Genomic DNA, 24,909 nt, shown 5'->3' with positions numbered 1-24,909 from the left:
ACAAAAAACTAAAGTTGTCGCTCCAATCAGGTATTTGAGTCTTATCATCGTCTTCCTCATTGTCTCCACCAACAGGAGTTACAGTTTGGGAATGAGGGTCTACATTATGGTCAGAACCTTCTGCGTCTGGTCCTGGATCCGACTCATAAAGATTCTGGGCATCAGTGCAGATCATTTCCTCGTCTGGATTCACAGAAGCGCTGGAGTCGACCTCTGATTCCCAGGCTATAGTATGAGTAAACAGCTCTGCAGACTCAACCATCTGTTCTACCTCATACTCAGACGGGCAGCTGGAGATTTGGGAGCTGTGAGGAAGCAAGTGCGATTTGGGTGACACCTTTGAGGACTGGAGTATTTGTGATGTTGAAGTTGATGTGGAGGAGAGCCCACTTAAAGGAGCACTTGATATCCGTTGAAGCACCTGCTGTTTTTGTGCCTCATCTGGAATTTGTAGCGATTGGCGTGGCCGTAAGAAAGGGATCTTATCACATTGTCCGCTAAAAGAAGTAGACATTTTAGTTTGGCTGGAAGATGGTCTTTCTTCTTCACCTACCCCACGGACACAACCTTTTTTCCCCTTCCCAACACGCCTATTCCCCTTTCCACCAGCAGCAGGCCTTTTTCCACTCATTTTGGTGGTTAACTAATTCACAACTCTGGAGTTGTTTGCACAAAAAAACAATGGATGGTAACCGAGCAGAGCTGAGTGGCCAAACTGTGGTATTAGGCCAAAACTATTGGCTGGGTTAGATGCAGAAAAAAATTATTTTTAATTTGCAACCTGATGGAGGTCAGTATAGATGGACTAATAGAACAAGTCCCACACGCTGCTAGAAGCCCAAATATTTTTTCAGAGATAAATGAAGAAAAAAATTATTTTTAATTTGCAACCTGATGGAGGTCAGTATAGATGGACTAATAGACCAAGTCCCACACACTGCTAGAAGCCCAAATATTTTTTCAGAGCTAGATGCAGAAAAAAATTATTTTTAATTTGCAACCTGATGGAGGTCAGTATAGATGGACTAATAGAACAAGTCCCACACGCTGCTAGAAGCCCAAATATTTTTTCAGAGATAAATGAAGAAAAAAATTATTTTTAATTTGCAACCTGATGGAGGTCAGTATAGATGGACTAATAGACCAAGTCCCACACACTGCTAGAAGCCCAAATATTTTTTCAGAGCTAGATGCAGAAAAAAATTATTTTTAATTTGCAACCTGATGGAGGTCAGTATAGATGGACTAATAGACCAAGTCCCACACACTGCTAGAAGGCCAAATATTTTTTCAGAGCTAGATGCAGAAAAAAATTATATTCAATTTGCAACCTGCTGGAGGTCAGTATAGAAGGACTAATAGAACAAGTCCCACACACTGCTAGAAGCCCAAATATTTTTTCAGAGCTAAATGAAGAAAAAAATTATTTTTAATTTGCAACCTGATGGAGGTCAGTATAGATGGACTAATAGACCAAGTCCCACACACTGCTAGAAGCCCAAATATTTTTTCAGAGCTAGATGCAGAAAAAAATTATATTCAATTTGCAACCTGCTGGAGGTCAGTATAGAAGGACTAATAGAACAAGTCCCACACACTGCTAGAAGCCCAAATATTTTTTCAGAGCTAAATGAAGAAAAAAATTATTTTTAATTTGCAACCTGCTGGAGGTCAGTATAGAAGGACTAATAGAACAAGTCCCACACACTGCTAGAAGCCCAAATATTTTTTCAGAGCTAAATGAAGAAAAAAATTATTTTTAATTTGCAACCTGATGGAGGTCAATATAGATGGACTAATAGACCAAGTCCCACACACTGCTAGAAGCCCAAATATTTTTTCAGAGCTAGATGCAGAAAAAAATTATATTCAGTTTGCAACCTGATGGAGGTCAGTATACATGGACTAATAGAATGATGCTATGCCCAAAAGATTTTACTTCACTAGGTGCAGTAAAAAAATTGGTATTCTATACACAGGTGGTATATCTTGCAACACAGATAGGCTACTCCACTGACTAACATACTCTGCAATAGGCCAAAAAGGATTAGCTTTGCTAGATTCAGCCAAATGCTGTGAAAAAAACTTGCACAGCACTGGCACAGACCTGCCTGGCAAAAACTGATAGGAACTGATGTAACCTAGTCCTGAAAAGGACTCCAATTACAATTAGTCTTTACTCCCACAATCTATCTATTTAAGAGCACAGACCTGCCTGATAAAAGTCGTAGGAAATGCTGTAACCTAGTCCTTAAAAGGACTGCAATCACAACTATTCCCTACTCCCAAGCTATCTGTATATTTGTGCGAAAATTGGCTTGAAATTAACAAGGTATAGCGCACACAGCAACAGCGGTGCCGTCTAACACGCAGCTGCAGCAGTGAGAAAATGGTGGCGACGGGGAAAATGGCTTGGTCTTATAGGGCAAGGACATGTGACATACACTGCCAATCACACATGCCCTTGCTTGTGTGAAAAAAAGCACTTCGCTCCGTGTGTGCGCTGCTGATAGGCTGACAGATTGCACCTCCCCACTGCAAATGCGGGAAAGAGAAAAAAAAATGGAGATCTTCATTGTTCCTGCAGAGATCCATCCCCTGCCCCTCCCCCCGCCCCGCTGTACACTCAAACTGCGTATTAACATTAATTTTCATCATTACTGAGAAAAAATCCAGTTATGATTTTGGTGCACGAACAGTTATCGAACATAACCTCGAACAGCCGAATTTTTCTCAAATTGTTCGTGTTCGCCGACCGGCTCGAACACCGACCAAAACAGCTCGAATTTGAGATTGGCGAACAGTTCGAGTAGAACAACGCTCATCTCTAATTAACATCTACAATCAGAGGGATACATAAAAATACAGCTAACAGCGAATGCCCTAAAATTTACCTTTTAATAATGCGATTAAAAATACTCAAATAGAACATGCTCAATATACATGAATAAATAAGGTGCAAAAGATGCTAAAGTGACGTAATGCAAATGCTACTTATTGGAATAGTTCAATACATAACATTCTGGTTTAAGAATGAAACGTCTATCAGTACTAACCTAATATTTTTGGACCACGCACTCGTGCTCCTCAACACAAGGGTTACTATGTGATTATACTTTATCATGCACTGAGTGTAGAGTCTGTTAATCTTGGCTTTATTGGAGATCTGACCCACATTGGACAACATTTATTTATCTGGTTGGACGAACATGCGTGATGGGGGGCCTCCTATACATATGGGAAGTGTGTGGTATATAAGTGCACATCATATGTGGTATAACATCTTACCAAGTCGCTGTAGTGTGCACGCAGACTTCATAAAGTGTGAACTACACTCTATGCGATTTATTTGTCTTGCTGTTTGTTCATACTTATGCTAAAGTGCCCCTTTGACATTACTTTTAGCTCTGAACATAGAGCTATAGGCGCCATATACACTGCTCAAAAAAATAAAGGGAACACTTAAACAACAGAATATAACCCCAAGTAAATCAAACTTCTGTGAAATCAAACTGTCCACTTAGGAAGCAACACTGATTGACAATCAATTTCACATGCTGTTGTGCAAATGGAATAGACAATAGATGGAAATTATTGGCAATTATCAAGACACCCTCAATAATGGAGTGGTTCTGCAGGTGGGGACCACAGGCCACATTTCAGTACCAATGCTTTCTGGCTGATGTTTTGGTCACTTTTGAATGTTGGTTGTGCTTTCACACTCTAGGTAGCATGAGACGGACTCTACAACCCACAGAAGTTGCTCAGGTAGTGCAGCTCATCCAGGATGGCACATCAATGCAAGCTGTGGCAAGAAGGTTTGCTGTGTCTGTCAGCGTAGTGTGGAGGCGCTACCAGGAGACAGGCCAGTACACCAGGAGACGTGGAGGGGACCGTAGGAAGGCAACAACCCAGCAGTAGCATTGCTACCTCCGCCTTTGTGCAAGGAGGAACAGGAGGAGCATTGCCAGAGCCCTGCAAAATGACCTCCAGCAGGCCACAAATGTGCATGTGTCTGCACAAACAGTTAGAAACCGACTCCATGAGGGTGGTATGAGTGCCCGACGTCCACAGATGGGGGTTGTGCTCACAGCCCAACACCGTACAGGACGCTTGGCATTTGCCACAGAACACCAGGATTGGCAAAGTCGCCATTGGCGCCCTGTGCTCTTCAGAGATGAAAGCAGGTTCACACTGAGCACATGTGACAGACGTGACAGAGTTTGGAGATGCCGTGGAGAGCGATCTGCTGCCTGCAACATCCTTCAGCAAGACCGGTTTGGCAATGGGTCAGTAATGGTGTGGGGTGGCATTTCTTTAGAGGGTTGCACAGCCCTCCATGTGCCCGCCAGAGGTAGCCTGACTGCCATTAGGTACCGAGATGAGATCCTCAGACCCCTTGTGAGACCATATGCTGGTGCGGTTGGCCAAGGGTTCCTCCTAATGCAGGACAATGCCAGACCTCATGTGGCTGGAGTGTGTCAGCAGTTCCTGCAAGATGAAGGCATTGAAGCTATGGACTGGCCCGCCCGTTCCCCAGACCTGAATCTGATTGAGCACATCTGGGACATCATGTCTCGCTCAATCCAGCAACGTCACGTTGCACCACAGACTGTCCAGGAGTTGGCGGATGCTTTAGTCCAGGTCTGGGAGGAGATCCCGCAGGAGACCATCCGCAACCTCATCAGGAGCATGCCCAGGCGTTGTAGGGATACAGGCACATGGAGGCCACACACAATACTGAGCCTCATTTTGACTTGTTTTAAGGACATTACATCAAAGTTGGATCAGCCTGCAGTGTGTTTTTCCACTTTAATTTTGGGGGTGACTCCAAATCCAGGCCTCCATTGGTTAATACATTTTATTTCCATTGATGATTTTTGTGTGATTTTGTTGTCAGCACATTCAACTTTGTACAGAACAAAGTATTCAATGAGAATATTTCATTCATTCAAATCTAGGATGTGTTATTTCACTGTTCCCTTTATTTTTTTGAGCAGTGTATATGACGCGCCCCCAGGGCCGTAGGGCACTCGGCAGCCAGGCCTTGTGGCTGCTTGCAGGGGATATCACGGTGGCTGGCCCGGTCCGTGGCCCAGGGCGGTCACTCAAAAGGGGGACTTATGTTATATGGGGATTTTGGGATTATTCGTGACGCCACCTGTGGTGTCTGGTGAGGATCACCAGCGCTGCAGCAGTCCTCTGAGGCAGATGTTAGGGCAGCTTGAGATGGAACGGCTCCCCACAGGTGGAGCAGGCCTCAGGGCAGTGTAGAAAAATGGAGGTGCGCTGGGCGTTGTAGTGCAGGGAGGGAAATGGCGCCAGCGAAAGAAAGGGACAGAGGCAGTACAGTGCAGTCATCCAAGATTTACTCATAGTTCTTAGACAGTCCACGGGTGCACTTTATAGGTGCAAGCCTCCCGCGTCGCACTGCATTCACCGGGCAGGGGTTCAGTCCTTAGTCAGGCAGCTCGGGCGTACCTGGCAGAACCCCCACTTTCTTGTGTGCCTCTCTAGACCAACTTCACGCTGGGTCTTACTCCCTCCTGCCCTGCGCTTCCCACTGTGAATCCTGTTCGGGTGCTCTGAGGTCCCCCCTGTCCGTCGGAGTTGCACAGACCTGCTTGACCTTACTTGGATTGGAGTGGGAGTTCGACTAATGGCTATAGAAGCCAGAAGCCTCCGTTTTTTCCAGCCGAGGCTTGAAGCTGCACGACTGGGCCAGGGGCCGGTCCCCTTCTTGCGGCCTAGATCCTCCTGACACTTGGCAGGTTCGGGGTGTACAGGTGCCGCGTGCACTCGCCGTACTCCCCTAGGATCCCTTCTTTAGAATGGAGCTTCCTCCCTGCTCCCCTCCTGGGCCTCTGAGGCTAGGCCCCGCTTGGGGAGCAGAACTCTGACTGAGACTCTGCTCCCTGACTGACTTTACTCTCTCCTCTCACTGACTGAACTGCACTATTCTAAGATGGCTTCTTTTTATATCTTTACTGTATGAGTGCTCCCATGAACTACTTCCTCCACCTACACCCACTACTGGTTCCCCCTAAATTGGGTTCCCCCCGCCCCAGCCAGGGTCAGGGCTCAGCAGAAAACTACATTGCGTCTTGCCCCTCCTGCTGGCCTGGGGTAGTGTAGTGTTGGATGTAGGTGTTGGGGTTCCGTGCAGCACTCCCTCCTTACCTGAATGAAGGGAGGCACAGCACCTCTGGGTGAGGTGCAGTACCTCTGTGGCGACCGAACCCTCAGGGGCGCCACATATATATATATATATATATATATATATATATATATGGTATCTACCTTCTGGTTTATAGTGTATTGGCTGTCATCCAATAGGACTATACCTATAAGTAGCATTTCCATTACGTCACTTTAGCATCTTTTGCACCTTATTTGTTCATGTATATTGATCACGTTCTATTTGAGTATTTTTATTCGCATTATTAAAAGTTAAATTTTAGGGCATTCGCTGTTAGCTATTTCTTGATCCCTATTCATGATATTGGTTCTATGTGATCTGATACATAAAAATACTCAACACAATGAAATAACAACTACTAATAACAACAAAGAAAACACATGGATCAATCAGTGTAATGGATAATAAGTAGATTAACACAATGGTCTCCATGTGAATATAGAAGTTGTGTATCCTCCACTTCACACCCCAGTGAGGGTTTGATCCGTGTCTAAAGGATGGTTTTTCTTCGTTGTTAGTAGCAGTTGGCATATATTAATATTGTTTATAGAGGTGGACTTATGTGTCTGCAATATATCATATATGCATAGATTTTGACCTTGACTCTGACTGATCACACTGTAACTATCACACCCTATAGGAAAAGTTTATCAAGAAATTGTACCTTATTGGCTTCCTCTTGCCATAATAAAAATCAATTTTGTGAAGTGCACAAGTTCCTCCTGCAGCAAAACAACCCCACAACATGATGCTCCCACCCCCGTGTTTCACAGTTGGAATGGTGTTCTTAGGCTTCCAAGCGTCTCCCTTTTTCCTCCAAACGTAATGATGGTCATTATGCCCAAAAAGTTCAATTTTAGTTTCATCAGACCACGGGACATATCTCCAAAAATTAAGGTCTTTGTTCCTGTGTGCATTTGCAAACATTAATCTGGCTTTTTTATGTTTCTTTTGGAGTAATGGCTTCTTCCTGGCAGAGTGGCCTTTCAGCCCATGTTGATACAGTACTCGTTTCACTGTGGATATTGACACAATCTTACCAGCTTCCGCCATTGTCTTCACAAGGTCTTTTTGCTTTTGTCCTTGGGTGATATGCACATGTCGGACCAAAGCACGTTCATCTCTGAGCGGTATGATGGCTGGACATTCCCATCTTGTTTGTACTTGCTTATAACTGTTTGTACAGATGAACGAAGCACCTTCAGGTATCTTGAAATTGTACCCAAGGATGAGCCAGACTTGTGCAAGTCCACAATTCTCTTCCTGATATCTTGGCTGATTTCTTTAGACTTTCCCACGATGCTGCACAAAGAAGCAGTGTATTTCAGGTGTGTATTAAAATACATCCACAGGTGTGTCTCTAATTAACTCTGATGTTGCCAAAAAAAACTGTCAGAAGCTTCCAAACACATGACCTCATCATATGGGCAGTCCAGAATTGTTTAAAGGCATAGTAATCTTAGTGTATGTAAACTTTTGACTTTGCAGTAAGTAATAAAAACATTCTCTCTCTCTCATTATTCTGGCATTTGGCAAATATTAGAAATTACAGTAATCCTAATTGACCTAAAGAGGGAAAGGTTTATTCTGATTTCATGTCAGATATTGAGAAAACATGCATATATGTCTTTTTATATAGTGTATGTAAACTTCTAGTTTCAACTGTAGCCATCAGCTTTTGTTTTGGCCAAAATATGTTTTAAACTGCCACCAAGACATGGACACTCTTCTGGCCGAGCCCTACTCTACTCTAACCTATTAAACATTTCTTATAATACCCAATACTCTTTTTTTAGGTATATTTTTATTTATTTAAGGGAATGTGTCACATGCATTTTTTAAAATGACCAATAATATCACATACAAGGAACAAATACCATCACACCATGACCAGACCACATATTACCACCACACAGTGACCGAATAATACCACATACAAGGAAAAAATACCGCCACACCATGACCAGACCACATATTACCACCACATAGTGACCGAATAATACCACATACAAGGAACAAATACCGCCACACCATGACCAGATCACATATTACCACCACATAGTGACCGAATAATGCCACATACAAGGGAGAAATACTGTTACACCATGACGAGACCACATATTACCACCACATAATGACAGAATACTACCACATACAAGGTACAAATACCGCCACACCATGACCAGACCACATATTACCATCACATATTTACTGAATACTAAAATACTGATAATTAGCAAAAAAAAAACAATGCTAATATTACCATAAGTGCCATTATACACAGGAGCTCTGTACATAGTATACAGTGTATAGTGTCAATGTACAGATAACACATTGACTCACCGGTGACGTCTCTATTTGAAGTCCTTCATCTTCGTTTTTCCTCTTAATCCAGCACAAACTGCCATCACTTCTTACAGCCAGGACTCGTCTCTGCATAAAATAACACAGTTATCTAGAGCACCACTTGCTGAGCACATTCCGCTAATTTTTTCTCAACTTCTACACTGCAAAAGATGAAGAAAAAAAGCGACAGTGTCACCCTGCACAGTAATAGGAACCCCCCACACTGAAAACAGTATCCTCAAAAATAAAACACATCACAACAGTAATAATATCCATAGTTAGCCCCTACAGTAATATCCCACATCCTGCCCCAATGTCTCCATTCTGCCCCAATGTCTCCATAATTAGCCCCTACAGTAATAATGTTCCACATCCTGGTCCCATGTCTCCATCCTGCTCCATTTGTCTCCATTCTGCCCCCATGTTTCCATTCTGCCCTCAATGTCTCCATTTGTCTCCATCCTGCCCCCATTTGTCTCCGTCCTACCCACATTTGTCTCCATTGTGCCCCCATTTGTCTCCATTGTGCCCCCATGTTTCCATTCTGCCCTTAATGTCTCCATCCTGCCCCCAATATCTCCATCCTGCCCCATGTCTCTCCATTCTGCCCCCAATGTCTCCATCCTACTCCATGTCTCTCCATTCTGCCCCATGTTTCCATTCTGCCCCATGTTCCCATCCTGCCCCCAATGTCTCTCCATCCTGCCCCCATAGTGCGGCTTTAAAAAAAAAAAAAAAAGTTTTTCCTTACCTTGTCGTGCTCCAGCGGTGCTGGGCTCTCCCATCATCCGAAGCACAGTTGCTGGCGCATGACAGTGACTGTTAACTAATATAGATAGATTTAAAGTGAATGTGCATCCTTGGACGCAGAGTCTTGGATGGAAGAATCTTGCTGCTGGGGCCCAGTGAGAAGAAGAACGGGGACCTCGTACGTCAGTAAGGGCAGTAATGCCCTGATGGGGGCCCTGGGAGAAGATTATGTTTTCATTGATATCATTATTTTTCTATATGACTTTTTAGTCATCATCTTTTTTTTTTTGTGTGTTTTTTATTCTCTTTAATGGTGCTTATCATATGGGTTATGGTACAGGTCTTCTCTTTTACTTGAATTTTTACATAAAACTGAATTTTTAGTGCCCAAATATTATTCCATTATTTTTTCAGTAATATAATTTTACAAATAGCCCCATATAGTAATTCTGGCCCCCATCCTGTAATTGTTTCCAATCATGTTATAATGTCCCCTGTCCTGTAATAATGTCTCCAATCCTGTAGTAATTTACTCAATCTTGCAATATCCCCAAGCCTTTAATAATGTCCCCTGTCTTGTAATAATGTCTCTCACCCTGTAATAATGTCCCCTGTCTTGCAATAATGTTCCTCACCCAGTAATAATTTCCGTTACCCTGTAATAAAGTCCCTTGTCCTGTAATAATTGTCCCCTATCCTGTAATAATGGTCCCCAATCCTGTAATAATGTCCACTGTCCTGTAATAATAGTTACCTACCCTGTAATGATGTCCCCAATCCGGTAATAATGTCCCCTGTCCTGTAGTAATGTCCCCATTCTGGTCCCATTAGGATTAGGACATTACTATAAAATGGTAATGTCCTAATCCTGGTCCCATCTTGTAGTAATGTCCCCATCCGGGTAACATCTTATAGTAATGACTTCATCCTGGTCCCATCTTGTAGTAATGTCCCCATCCTGGTCCCATCTTATAGTAATGACTTCATCCTGGTCCCATCTTATAGAAATGTCCCCATCCTTGTCCCCTTATTGTAACAATGTACCCCATTCTGCTGCTCTTTACCTACACAAAAAAACTCTGATTGGCTAGTGGCTGGTATTGGTATTGTGGCGCAAAGAGATGGCCTTTGCACCACAAAACATTTCAATTGAAAAGAAGCGCTGACTCGGCGGACCCCTGACACACTGGACGTGATTGTCTCAGGGGCCCGAGGGCCGCACAACGGAGCCTCAGGGGATGCATGCGGCCTGTGGGCCGCGTGTTTGAAAACCCTGGTGTAGATGTCTAAATATTGACTTTTTAGGATAAGCTGTCATCTGTGTATTTATATGAGGACTGACACTATTTTTGGCCATCATATGACTTGCAGCCTGCTATTTTTCACCTGTTTTATCCTCTGCAGACTATGTGTAATTTATAGTTTTCTCTGACCTAGTGGGTGGGAAATAGTTGCTATGATATATACTTTACACAGCTCACACATACAAAAATTGATTTATGCTCTTCTTTCTTTGTAACACAAAGACAGATGTAGCAGCAGCTTGGAAGACATTATACAGCAGTACTGCACTGTGTGGCTGTGAATCCAGCACTGAAATGAAATAGTTTTGCTGAAAGTTGTAGCATGATCTCCTTGTCTGTCAGTGTCTGTCTGATCTCTCCCTGTGATGAGTGCTCCTCACGCCTCCTCCCACCTCCCTTTTCTATAGAGTATAATAGGCAGAGTAGTCAGTGTGCTTGCAGTCCATCTTGCTTTGACCAGTATCAATTTCAGCTGTTTTTCATAGTAGTGCGTGGTGAGTTCAGTAGGTAGGCGGAAGAGGAAGAAGCAGATTTCTCTGATAATATATATCATAAAGCTTCTTATATTTGCTTATACTATTGATTTATGCAAAGTTTGTTGATGATAGGTCATTCAACATTGTGTCAGATACTATATGTACTAGAATCACGGCATTCACCTCATTTGTTATGAGTGCAAAAAAGATTGTTAGGCTTCTGCAGCTGATGGTGCTTAGTTATGTTACTCAGTACTCATGAGTCCATGCTCATGCATGTATATCATTTAATGGATCGAACCTATTACCTAGGTACATAACCTTACTTAAATAATATTATTGTTATTATATATGTTGGCCAGATATGTAAAATAAACCATACAACTTCCTTCTACACACAAAAAGATAATGATGCTTTGCATTACTACATCGGCACATAGACTGAACCTACAAAGGAATTTTGGCAACAAGCTGGTCATGAGGAATGGAAGATAGATGATCGGATCGAGTCACCCCAAGATAGGAACTTAACCACTCAAGTTTTCATTATACATATTTTCCATGAAGAAGCAGCTCTATATCAAGAAGAAAATCACCATTGAACCATAAAAAAAAAATCATTTTCTATACAGTTGGAACCTAAAAGTCAAAATTAGTGACGCAAGATAACGGCAAAAATAATGAGAAAAAATGTAATCATAATTTCATTCCGATAAATAATATTAGTCTTATAACAAAAGTTCACTGTAATAGATGATTTTCATCTTGACATCTGAAACAGAAGGAGATCAATTATGGATAAAAGATGTCTACGGTATATATAATCAAGCCTTTTTTCATTGCCACTTCAAAGAGTCCCAGGAGGAATGTTAAAGCCTTTCAATATTTCAAGCAGATGATTCATGTACATTATATATCATTTCAATCATTAAAAAAAAAAAAAAAACACTGTCTAACATTGTACTTACTGTATGTCTTTCAGTGGCTAAGGACGAGGACGTTCACATATCCTTGGTGAAACATTACAGAGCTTGTCTAGATGAAATATATGAAGTGGCTGAGAAGTGGTTTCTGAAAGATCTCAAGTTCATTGATGGGAAGGAACCAGACACTGTAAGTTCAGAAAAAAATTACTATATTTACTAATATGTCAAAGTTCATGGCACAGTTTGTTTTACTGTCGCTTTTACAATGTAAGCCTATGGAGCAACGTTCTGAGGCTGTATAGGATTACACTGTAAAAGCAACTTCTTGCTCATACATAGACCCCAGTGTGATCCACATGACCCAAAAGAGGTCTAGAGTGACGCTGGAAACCAGGAAAGATTGGAGAGTATATTAACACACTTACACTATATAACATACAAAATTACATAGGTATAGCCAATAAAAAAACTGAATGAGAGTTCTTCTTTAAGGCCACGTTCACACGTTCAGTATTTGTTCAGTATTTTACAGCATTATTTGTAAGCCAAAACCAGAAGTGGGTGATAAATGCCGAAGTGGTGACGTGTTTCTACTATACTTTTCCTCTGATTGTTCCACTCGTGGTTTTGGCTTACAAATACTGATGGAAAATACTGACCAAATACTGAACATATCAATCTGTCCTTAGTGGGATCTCCTGTCTGCAGGCAATGGTTTTGGGTTTTTTGCCACAATCAGAACAGAGCACAATACTGGTACAATCAGTACAACCAGTAAGCTGCTCTGTATTTATGGGAGCTAGAATCCTTAAAGGGAACTTGTCACCAGTTTTTTAGTGTCTGAACAAATGCCACCACGTTTTACAGCTCTTGTACTGCATTCCACAAAGTTGTCTATTGTCTCCTGACTCTCCCTTTTGTAGGAAAGCCAGGTAGGACAGGGTTAAATCCTTGCATTAGCGTTCCTGATTAGGTGCGCCTGGTTAGCTATGACTAGAACCAGGCCATGAGTTCATTTGACTCTCTGTCAGCTAGGGAAGCTGAGCAGCGTGATGTGTTAGAGCTGGTGAGTAGCCAGTGAAGGTGAGCTCACTGAGCCTAATGCTGGACCTGAATTGCTGTCTGGGTGAAACCCTGTTATTTCTTGCCCTTTATTGACAAAGGACTGTGATTGTTGTTGTTATGTTTGTACGGGAAAAATGCTGCTTTCATTAAAAGACTCATGCAAGTTTATGGAGTTCAATAAACATCACTCTGTTTTGACATACAATCCAGTGCTTGCGTGAACTCTAGTGTCTACCTGAGATAAATAATCCCTACACTGTATACCCCCAAAAATACTTTTTGAATTGCTCTTGAGCTATATGTAAATCCAGATGGTCCGGTCTTATGGGCGTCATTGCTGCGGCATCTGTCTCTCCTCTCAGCTGCTTATCGCTCCGCCTTTTATTAATGTGGATGATGCATCCTGCGAAATCACATGCCTGTGCAGTAGCATTGCAAGCTCACGCAGGTGCACTTTGCTCTGCCCTACTGGTTGCGGTACATAGGAGCCGGAATGACGTGTCTCTGTGCATGCACAGTTATGTTTTATGCCCTGCCCGCAGTAGGGTAGAGAAAAGTGTGCCTGCACCCACCAGCAATGCTACTGCACAGGCACGAGATTTCGTTGAGCTATGTGGATGACGCATTCACATCAATCAAAGGCAGAGGACGGCGATTTGCAGCAGAGAGGAGGGACAGATTGTCGCAGCAATGATGCCAATTGGACTGGACCATCCAGATTTACATACAGCGCGGGAACAATTCAAAAAATATTTTCGGGGGTATACAGTATAGGAATTCATGCTCTCAGGTAGGTACAAGAGTTCACACAAGCACCGGATTCTATGTCAAAGCAGAGTTGAACTCCACAAACTTGCACCTGTCTTTAAATGAAAACAGTCTTTTTCCGGTACAAACGTAATAACAACAATCGCAGTCCTAATGAGTAAGCTTTTGTTAAGTCTAAGTGTGTGTTATCATATAGCTTTAATTGAGGGCGTGTTCTTTTTCTCCCTGTATGATGCTGACCAATCATAAGCAAGCAGCAATACTCAAAGTAAAGAAGAACACGCCCCCATCATAGCTTAGAGCAGATTTCTCAGTGTGTGAGATTTATAATGACTGACAGCCTGATTTTCTGGCCTAAGTTTGTGGTCTAATCAGACAAACGCCTAAACTGAGCATACAGCTTATCATTTTGGTGAAGCCAGGGATATCACTGAGTGCAGCTTCAGAGTGAATGAGCCGGTGAAAAGTCCAGTCAAATAGTCTGTATGAGCTTGGTCCTCAGAGGAAAAGAACAAGAAAAGAGGAGTAATTTCATTCACTCTGGGGCTCTACACTCAGTGACGTCTGAGATTTCACTGTAATGATAAGCTGTGAGCTCAGTTTAGGTGTCGATCCAACCTCTGAGCTCATACTTCACACAAAGAAGCAGCTAAAAAGAGTCCCTGCCAATTACATCAGTATATTCAGATTTACTATATCCCCATGCCAGAAGCTGTGTATGTGTGACCATCAGCTATTGTCAGATAAGGTTAGTTACCTCTGCACAAGCAACATTTTTTTAAACACAGCCAATTGTAGAACTTCTTAATATTTCAAGATCTGTTGATTAAAATGCACTATTTTACATCGGACAACCCCTGTAAGACCTTTAAACACATTTGTTTAAGAATGCCCAAACTAGCTGATTTCTGAGGAATTGGCTGACAATTTGATGTTGGCCAGATATGGGGGCCTTCGGATTCTCCACCAGCTGAAAATGTTGGGGAAGAAAATAAGCCACTGTTAAATTTCAATGGCCAATCTTTATTATCGATGGGGTCATAAGCCGCTACTATCTAACTGAACGTTGCTGTGTATGGAGATTCGAGAGAGATATCTGTTGGCTATATGATCATTTGTCTAACAGTTAACTAACATGTATTGGGGGCATTGGGGTATGGACCTGTGCCAATCAGCAGACTGCCTCAGTAACTCTACTATCAAAGGGTTTCTGCCCTAAGAAACTGTTCAACTTTAATTTATTGTGTACTTGATGAAATTCTTCTTGATATTCTGTAGGACAATCCATATTTTGACATGATGTTTGAAGAGGTCTGTAATGTGGAAGCTTACAGTTGTGCCTCCAAGTACGCCTTTGCTCGATGTTTAATTAAACTGAACACTCTGCACACGAAGAGGGACATCAAGGTGTTAAATTTCGACTCCTCTTACATAGAAGAAGGTGTCATCTGGTCTTCAAACAACGGGGACTGTTTAGTACTTATGAGAATCTGTTTTTATGCCTCTAATCTTCTGTGCTTATCTTTATGTCCTATGCCATAGGTTACATGGTCAGCATCAATAATTCATGAATCACTGATCTCCTAGAAGCCTCGTGTGAATTGTAGTTAAGTCTGTTTTGATGAACTATTCTAGTGTTTCAGACTGTACAGTCCAGGTTGTAGATTACATACTTTATGTCAGATTGTTACTGAACTGTTTTAGGTGTTCATACATTGTGAGAATCAGCTAAAAGCAACATAGACAATAAGTGTAAGGATAGTCAGGATCATTTCTTAGGTCTCCTGTAAAAAAGATAATTCATTACAAAGTACAATAATAAAGGTAAACACTAACAATGATATTAAAGAAATGTATTTTTACCTTTTTTATTCAAATCAAAATGGGCATCACACTTATAAAAGATAAGATTCAAATACTTTTCATAACCTGCCAGATACCAAAGATGTCAGCTGTGACATGGATCACTAAATCAAAGGGGTCATGACAAGTAAACTACCTTGAATCTAGTTGGACATTTTAAAGAGAACATCAAAAAACATCTCCTCTATGGACCAAACCACCTACTTTTTTTAATTGACCGGCTGACTCACAATCAAGATGGAATGGAACTGTTCCGGCAATTGGTTGAGCCTATAAAACTTCTCTGAGGGTAACAGGCATAATTCTCAATCAATCATAGAGGTCATGGAGTTATTGAGCTGAGACTTCAAAAGCTGTCCTGAAGTATGGGTATCCAGTGCTCAGAAAAAAAAATTAGTTATAGTCAAGATAGAGCGATACAATAATGGACAAACTGTACCATGAACTTTGAATTTGTAATAAAAGTTCAGGGGCAAAATTACAATTGGTCAAGTTTTTAAACTGACCTAGCTGACCTATCAATGTAGGAGCTTACCTTGTTGGTGGTTAGTTATCTGCTGGAAAGCTTGAGGAACAACCTTAAGGTATGTACACACAAGATATTTAACACGCCGGCGCACCCACTGAGGTTTTCCTAGGTGGAGCTGCTTTAGAAGTCAGCAATCTTTTTCAAGAAGTGGCTTCGCTTGCAATTTTGCGGGGGTCTTTTTTCTATAATTTATACCATTACTGTTGTATGACTTCCGCTAGGAAGGCGGCCCGAAGAATGAACATGCTACTGCTTTGAACCGCTTAACAGTTTATGAACCCTGAAGAGGTTACATTGCTATGCATTAGGTTAATTTTTTGCTGCGGGTTTGTGGCGTATTTTCAGGTGGATTTCAGGAGGAATCCGCCTGAAAAGACGTCATGTGCAGATACCTTATGCAGTCTTACAAAGGCTTCCTTTACACTGTGAAAGATTTCTGTTCATTGGCCTAGTAGTATATCTAAACTCCCTGTCCAAAGTATAATGGTACGGCAGTGTCCAGTCCTTTGACACCCAACACCGCTAGCCACTACCCTTTATAATTACCCCTACACAATGTAATATTAAAGGGACTGTCTCAAGTTCTTAAATGATTAAAATTACAAGGTGCTTGTAAGAACAAGCCACTTTGCAATTTTCCTCTTATTAAAAGTCCTTTCCATTCTTAAGAATGGAGGGATTTTTAATTCTTTAGTTTACAGCTCAGTGCCTTGGTTACTTACTGGCCATCCTGCAATCTCTGAGAAGCCAGTCACCTTCAGTGGAAGCCATTGCAGGTTCTATGCTTTACACTACCTGACAGAAGTTATGTCGCTTATCCATGTTATGTAAATAAAAGCTTATAACCTGACGTTAAATTCATCCATTGGTTTTATAAATTACTCTTTTGAAAGCTGAAACCCTCCCAAATATGGTTTAGGTTAATAAAATAAATTGGCATCAATGCTGAAATATTGATCATTTAATGAACACAGAATGGTCAGATTTTGGCAAGACAAAAGTTTTGTCGCCTGGTCATATAATGCACCCAATCCTAGTTTACATCCTCACCAGTGCTCAGTAAATGATCGGTTAATTAGTGGGTGTGTATACAAAAAGAAACCTAGCACCCCAGACCTTCACTTGAACTGCAACTTGAGCTCTGGCTGTTATGTTCTGCTACCAGAGCTAAGGAAAGAGAGGAGATCTGTCCCTACGATAGAACTCAGCTTAATCCCTACGATGTAACAGGGGACCTGATCCTGCGATCAGACCTGCTAAAGTCCTAAGCTAGTCTGTACGGAGACCTATAGATGTGGGGAAGGAATCCCTACAAGTACTAAGGGCTTGGAGGAAAACGGGACACCTCCTAACAGAAATAGTAGCAGACAGACGAACAAATAAAATATATAGAACATAGAGGTCCGTAGACCAAGCAAACTAACAGAGTTAGACACAGAGCACAGGCTAGCTAGAAAGTAGTTAAACAATGAAGTCCAGCAAAGCCAGAAGGGCGGAGCAGGATTAAATAGGCCAACAAGGTCATGTGACCAGCAAAGGAAAAAACCTAAGAACAAGGTTCTAACAGTACCCCCCCCTTCTAAGAGGATCCTCTGGATCCCCTAGGACCAGGCTTATCAGGAAATCTCCTGTGAAACGCTCTGATAAGTCTGGACGCGGAAACATCATCCGACCTCACCCAAGAGTTATCCTCGGGTCCGAAACCTTTCCAGGCCACAAGATACTGCAAGCTACCTCTATACTGTCTAGAGTTAAGGATGCAAGAAATTTCATATTCCCCGTCCTCCACCACCGGAGGAACAGAGGCAGAGGCGTCACAATCCGATACAACAGCTTTTTTCAACAGAGAGACATGAAATACCGGATTAATTCTCCAGGAGGTAGGAACCTCCAACCTAACAGCAGATTGGTTGACAACCTGAAGCACCTTAAAGGGCCCTACAAACTTGGGACCCAATTTCTTAGAAGGAATCCTCAACCGCAGATTCCTAGAGGACAACCAAACCATGTCACCAACAGCGAACAAAACCTCCTGTCGTTTCCTATCAAAGTAGTCTTTAGATTTTCTGTTGGCCTCCTGAAGATTACCACGCACATCCGTCCAAACTCTCTCCAAATCACCGGAAAAATTCTCCTCCTCAGGCACGGCAGATCCCAACTTGGAGAACGACCCAAACGACGGATGTCTCCCAGAACAACAAAAAAAAGGCGAACAACCAGCAGAAGAAGATGTATGATTGTTCAGAGCAAATTCAGCAAGTGGCAGAAACTCAGACCACCCCTCTTGATTGTCTGCCACAAAACAACGCAAGAACTGCTCAACATCCTCGTTTTTCCTTTCTGTCTGGCCATTAGATTCAGGATGATATCCTGACGAGAACGACAAATGAACTCCCAACCTGTCACAAAAGGCACGCCAAAAACGAGCCACGAACTGAGGACCCCTATCAGAAACAATGTCAGTAGGAACGCCATGAAGTCTGACAATTTCCTTGACAAAGGCCTTAGCGAGAGTTTTAGCGCAGGGCAGTTTGACGAAGGGAACCAAGTGACACATCTTGCTAAAACGGTCCACGACCACCCAGATGACAGTAAAACCCTCAGAGGGGGGAAGGTCAGTTATAAAGTCCATAGCCAAATGTGTCCAAGGAGCACTGGGAACCTCCAAAGGACAAAGCAACCCCGCAGCAGGAGTATGTGAGGACTTAGATCTAGCACATATAGTACATTGGCGCACCCACTTAATGACTTCCTTCTGCCATCCAGGCCACCAAAAACTGCGACCCACCAGTCTCTTGGTCTCAGAGATTCCGGGATGACCTGCCAACCGAGATTCGTGACACTCAACAAACAAATCTCTCCTAAAGGTCCCAGGCACAAACAACCTCCCATGAGGAGTGTTAGATGGGGCATTCTCCTGTGCTTTAAGAATCTCATCTTCCAAAACGGAGTCCAAAGCAGCTATCACAACACCTTCTTGTAAAATGTTCTCCTCTTTCTCAGCACCAACTATGGGAGAAAAACTGCGAGACAAGGCATCCGCCTTAACATTCTTAGTACCAGGGATGTAAGTAACGGAGAAATTAAACCGCGAGAAAAACAGTGCCCACCTAGCCTGACGGGCATTCAGGCGCTTGGCAGCATCAAGATATATCAGATTTTTATGATCCGTAAGAACCTGAACGGGAAATTCCGCACCTTCCAAGAAGTGGCGCCAGTGTTCAAATGCGAGTTTAATAGCCAATAATTCCCGATTACCAATATTGTAATTCAGTTCAGTCTCCGAAAATTTTTTTGAAAAAAAGGCACAGGGATGTAATCCATCCCCGTTATCCTGAGACAATACTGCGCCAACCCCCACAGAGGAAGCATCAACCTCAACCAAAAACGGCTTAGTCACATCAGGCTGCATAAGGATGGGAGCAGAGGTGAACCTCTCCTTGAGATACACAAAAGCTTCAATGGCCTCAGAAGACCACTGAACCGCATCAGCACCTTTCCTGGTGAGATCGGTCAGAGGTTTGACAATACTAGAAAAAATTTTTATGAATTTTCTGTAATAATTGGCGAAACCCAAAAACCTCTGTATCGATTTCAAACCAATAGGCCTAGGCCATTCCTGTACAGCTTGAACTTTAACCGGGTCCATCTCAAAACCTTCGCTGGAGATAATGTAGCCCAAAAAACTAATTCTCTGTACAGCGAACTCACATTTCTCCAGCTTAGCAAAAAGCGAATTGTCCATTAATAACTGTAATACCTCACGTACGCTCCGCCAATGAGACTCCAGATCCGACGAATAAATCAAAATGTCATCCAAATACACAACCACATTTTTGCCGATCAAAGGTCTAAGGATGTCATTAATAAGATTCTGAAAAAATGCAGGAGCATTAGTAAGACCAAAAGGCATAACCAGATTCTCAAAATGACCCACAGGAGTGTTAAAAGCAGTCTTCCATTCGTCACCCTCCTTCATGCGCAACATATTGTATGCCCCCTTAAGGTCGATTTTAGAGAACCACTTGGCCCCCATTAACTGGTTAAACAGATCAGGAATCAATGGCAGTGGGTAAGGATTGCGTACAGTAATTTTGTTAATCTCACGAAAATCCAGACAAGGACGTAAACCGCCGTCCTTTTTTTTTACAAAAAAAAATCCAACCGCCACAGGAGACTTAGAGGGCCTAATGTGACCGGCGGCCAAACTTGTCTGTATGTATTCCTCCAAAGCCTTTCTCTCAGGAATAGTAAGGTTAAATAAACGACTTTTAGGAAGATTCGCTCCAGGGACAAATTCAATAGAACAATCATAGTCTCTATGGGGAGGCAATACCTGCGATTCCTTCTCAGAAAAAACTCTCCAAAAATCCTGAATAGGAACAGGCAATTCTCCCTTATCCAAAGCTGCAATACGCCCGTTACAACACTTGTCATAACATTTATGGCTCCAGGATTTAATTTCACTGGTAGACCAATCCAGTACAGGATTGTGAAATTTTAACCAGGGCAATCCCAATATTACTGGAGAAGGCAAGTTATTCAACACTACCAAATCCAATTTCTCATGGTGAACACCATTAATAGTGAGAGGAAATTCACAGACCTTGAGAGTAATATTCTTCAAAGGGGAGCCATCCACAGAAACCACAGCAATGGGGGATGATAAAGGTTCGGGTTTTAAATTGAGTCTTTCCAAGAATCCCCCATCAATAACATTCAGAGTAGACCCACAATCAACAAACACCCGAAATTCCATTAATTTTTCCTGAGCAATCGTGGAAGCAGCTAAAAATACACCCTTGGAATTTAAACAGGCAATACGGGCATGACTGACCATTTTTTTTTCTTTCTTGATACGAAGCTCACAGTCTTTAATTAAATGACCAGATTTTCCGCAATAGAAACACAAGCCTTCAGAAAATTTGCGATCTTTTTCTTGAGAGCGAGGTGCCATCGCTCCAATCTCCATCGATTCACCACTGTTAGTACACACATTCTCATAACCAGAAACTGACATAGCAGAGGATTTGCTCTCATTAACCCTTGCACGCAGTCTCCTATCCACCCGTATAGCTAATTGCATAGCCTGTTGCAAATCTTCAGGTGTAGGATAAGCAATTAGCAGGTCTTTAACCCTTTCACTGAGCCCAGCAAGAAATAGACTTTTCAGAGCAGAATCGTTCCACCCTGTTTGAGTAGACCATCGACGGAAATGAGTACAATATTTTTCCACATTACCTGATCCCTGTCTCAAACGTCTTAACTCAGTCTCAGCTGATGAGACACGGTCAGGATCATCATATAATAGTCCCAAAGCAGAAAAAAAACTATCCACTGAACTGAAGCATGTATCACTAGGTTGCAAAGAAAAGGCCCACTCCTGAGGCTCTTTGCGCAAAAGTGACATTATAAACCCTATGCGCTGGGAATCATCCCCAGAGGACTTGGGTCTCAAACGAAAATACAATAAGCAAGCATTTTTAAATGAAAAAAATTCTCGGTGTTCACCAAAAAATAAATCCGGCAAACGTACCTTAGGCTCCAAGAAATGTGCTCCAGGACAGTTACTCACGTGTTGACGGAGCTCAGTCACCTCCAAAGAGAGTCCCTGCAGGTGTTTAGCCAAATCCAGAACCAACACCATGATGGAACAGAAAAAATCTTTCCTTAGAGCATTTGCTGGGCTGGACTTACTGTTATGTTCTGCTACCAGAGCTAAGGAAAGAGAGGAGATCTGTCCCTACGATAGAACTCAGCTTAATCCCTACGATGTAACAGGGGACCTGATCCTGCGATCAGACCTGCTAAAGTCCTAAGCTAGTCTGTACGGAGACCTATAGATGTGGGGAAGGAATCCCTACAAGTACTAAGGACTGGGAGGAAAACGGGACACCTTCTAACAGAAATAGTAGCAGACAGACGAACAAACAAAATATATAGAACATAGAGGTCCGTAGACCAAGCAAACTAACAGAGTTAGATACAGAGCACAGGCTAGCTAGAAAGTAGTTAAACAATGAAGTCCAGCAAAGCCAGAAGGGCGGAGCAGGATTAAATAGGCCAACAAGGTCATGTGACCAGCAAAGGAAAAAACCTAAGAACAAGGTTCTAACACTGGCAACATGCCAAAAATCCACCCTGAGACGAAAGCCTTGATTATCAAGAGGCTGAAGACCAGATCCACTGCAGAGGTGGCTGGCACCTTTAATGTATCTCAGCATCAAGTACAAAGAATTAGAAAAAGATTTGAAGAGACTGGAGATGTGTTTGACAAGCCCAGGTCCGGCAGACCCCGCAAGACAACTGCTCAGGAGGAACGTTTGTTGGTTAGAAAATCCAAAGCAAGCCCCTCTTCCACTGCAGCAGAGGTCCAACAGGCCTGGTCACCTCAAGTCCCTGTGTCAACTAGAACAGTTTGTAGGATTCTGTCTCGAAATGGCCTCCATGGTCAAATCAGTGCCCAGAAGCCAGCACTAAACAAAAGGCAAATAAAAAACCGTGTGGCATTTGCAAAGTTCCACAGTCTACTAAACAGATGGACACTGGAAAAGTGTCAGAAGGTGGATTTCTCTGATGAATCTTCAGTAGAATTACACCACAGCCGCCGCAAATACTGCAGTAGACCTACTGGAGCCTGTATGGATCCAAAATACACCCAGAAAACGGTTACATTTGGTGGTGGAAAGATCATGGTCTGGGGTTACATTCAGTATGGGGGTGTGCGAAACATTTGCAAGGCAAATTTGGAAGACAATATCAATAGCCTAAAATATCAAGAAGTATTAGCTACCTCTTACATTCCAAATCTTAAAAGGGGTCAAATTCTGCAGCAGGATGGTGCTCCGTCTCATATATCCATCTCTACAACAAAGTTCCTCCAGGCAAAAAAGATCAAGGTGCTTAAGGACTGGCCAGTAGAGATGAGCGTTGTTCTACTCGAACTGTTCGCCAATCTCAAATTCGAGCTGTTTTGGGCGGTGTTCGAGCCGTTCGGCGAACACGAACAATTTGAGAAAAATTCGGTTGTTCGAGGTTATGTTCGATAACTGTTCGTGCACCAAAATCATAACTGGATTTTTTCTCAGTAATGATGAAAATTAATGTTAATACGCAGTTTGAGTGTACAGCGGGGTGGGGGGAGGGGCAGGGGATGGATCTCTGCAGGAACAATGAAGATCTCCATTTTTTTTTTCTCTTTCCCGCATTTACAGTGGGGAGGTGCAATCTGTCAGCCTATCAGCAGCGCACACACGGAGCGAAGTGCTTTTTTTCACACAAGCAAGGGCATGTGTCATTGGCAGTGTATGTCACATGTCCTTGCCCTATAAGACCAAGCCATTTTCCCCGTCGCCACCATTTTCTCACTGCTGCAGCTGCGTGTTAGACGGCACCGCTGTTGCTGTGTGCGCTATACCTTGTTAATTTCAAGCCAATTTTCGCACAAATCTACAGATAGCTTGGGAGTAGGGAATAGTTGTGATTGCAGTCCTTTTAAGGACTAGGTTACAGCATTTCCTACGACTTTTATCAGGCAGGTCTGTGCTCTTAAATAGATAGATTGTGGGAGTAAAGACTAATTGTAATTGCAGTCCTTTTCAGGACTAGGTTACATCAGTTCCTATCAGATTTTGCCAGGCAGGTCTGTGCCAGTGCTGTGCAAGTTTTTTTCACAGTATTTGGCTGAATCTAGCAAAGCTAATCCTTTTTGGCCTATTGCAGAGTGTGTTAGTCAGTGGAGTAGCTTATCTGTGTAGCAAGATATACCACCTGTGTATAGAATACCAATTTTTTTACTGCACCTAGTGAAGTAAAATCTTTTGGACATAGCATCATTCTATTAGTCCATCTATACTGACCTCCATCAGGTTGCAAATTGAATATAATTTTTTTCTGCATCTAGCTCTGAAAAAATATTGGGCTTCTAGCTGTGTGTGGGACTTGTTGTATTAGTCCATCTATACTGACCTCCATCAGGTTGCAAACTGAATATATTTTTTTCTGCATCTACCTCTGAAAAAATATTGGGCTTCTAGCTGTGTGTGGGACTTGTTCTATTAATCCATCTATACAGACCTCCATCAGGTTGCAAACTGAATATATTTTTTTCTGCATCTACCTCTGAAAAAATATTGGGCTTCTAGCTGTGTGTGGGACTTGTTGTATTAGTCCATCTATACTGACCTCCATCAGGTTGCAAACTGAATATATTTTTTTCTGCATCTACCTCTGAAAAAATATTGGGCTTCTAGCTGTGTGTGGGACTTGTTCTATTAATCCATCTATACAGACCTCCATCAGGATGCAAACTGAATATCATTTTTTCTGCGTCTACCTCTGAAAAAATATGTGGCCTTCTAGCAGTGTGTGGGACTTTCTCTATTAGTCCATCTATACTGACCAATATCAGGTGGCAAACTGAATATAATTTTTTTCTGCATCTAGCTCTGAAAAAATATTTGGCCTTCTAGCAGTGTGTGGGACTTTCTCTATTAGTCCATCTATACTGACCTCCATCAGGTTGCAAATTAAAAATAATTTTTATCTGCATCTACAGTACCTCTGAAAAAATATTTGGGCTTCTAGCAGTGTGTGGGACTTGTTCTATTAGTCCATCTATACTGACCTCCATCAGGTTGCAAATTGAATATAATTTTTATCTGCATCTAGCTCTGAAAAAATA

At 42.3% G+C, this 24,909-nt stretch overlaps 2 protein-coding genes across 4 annotated transcripts in view; one reads left to right on the top strand and one right to left on the bottom strand.

Annotated features, from left to right (window-relative positions):
* The window catches only part of EXOC1L (exocyst complex component 1 like), a 40,333-nt gene extending 24,234 nt beyond the window's left edge, over positions 1 to 16,099 (top strand). The window contains exons 2-3 of the mRNA XM_073645465.1: positions 12,058 to 12,188; positions 15,113 to 16,099. Of these exons, the coding sequence (XP_073501566.1) occupies positions 12,058 to 12,188; positions 15,113 to 15,376 (395 nt within the window). The 3' untranslated portion in view covers positions 15,377 to 16,099. The remainder of the gene's footprint in view (positions 1 to 12,057; positions 12,189 to 15,112) is intronic.
* The window catches only part of LOC141159456 (uncharacterized), a 511,885-nt gene that overhangs the window by 387,522 nt on the left and 99,454 nt on the right, over positions 1 to 24,909 (bottom strand). For all 3 annotated transcript variants that reach the window (XM_073645460.1, XM_073645463.1, XM_073645461.1), the window contains one exon: positions 12,044 to 12,186. The gene's annotated coding sequence lies outside the window, so the exon portion shown is untranslated. The remainder of the gene's footprint in view (positions 1 to 12,043; positions 12,187 to 24,909) is intronic.

This window comes from Phyllobates terribilis, unplaced genomic scaffold (assembly GCF_046119375.1).
Source record: "Phyllobates terribilis strain yellow unplaced genomic scaffold, ASM4611937v1 Scaffold_1__5_contigs__length_1240528914, whole genome shotgun sequence".
NCBI lineage: Eukaryota > Metazoa > Chordata > Amphibia > Anura > Dendrobatidae > Phyllobates > Phyllobates terribilis.
Note: the sequence above shows the minus strand (reverse complement) of the source record. Positions and strands in the feature narration are given on the sequence as shown.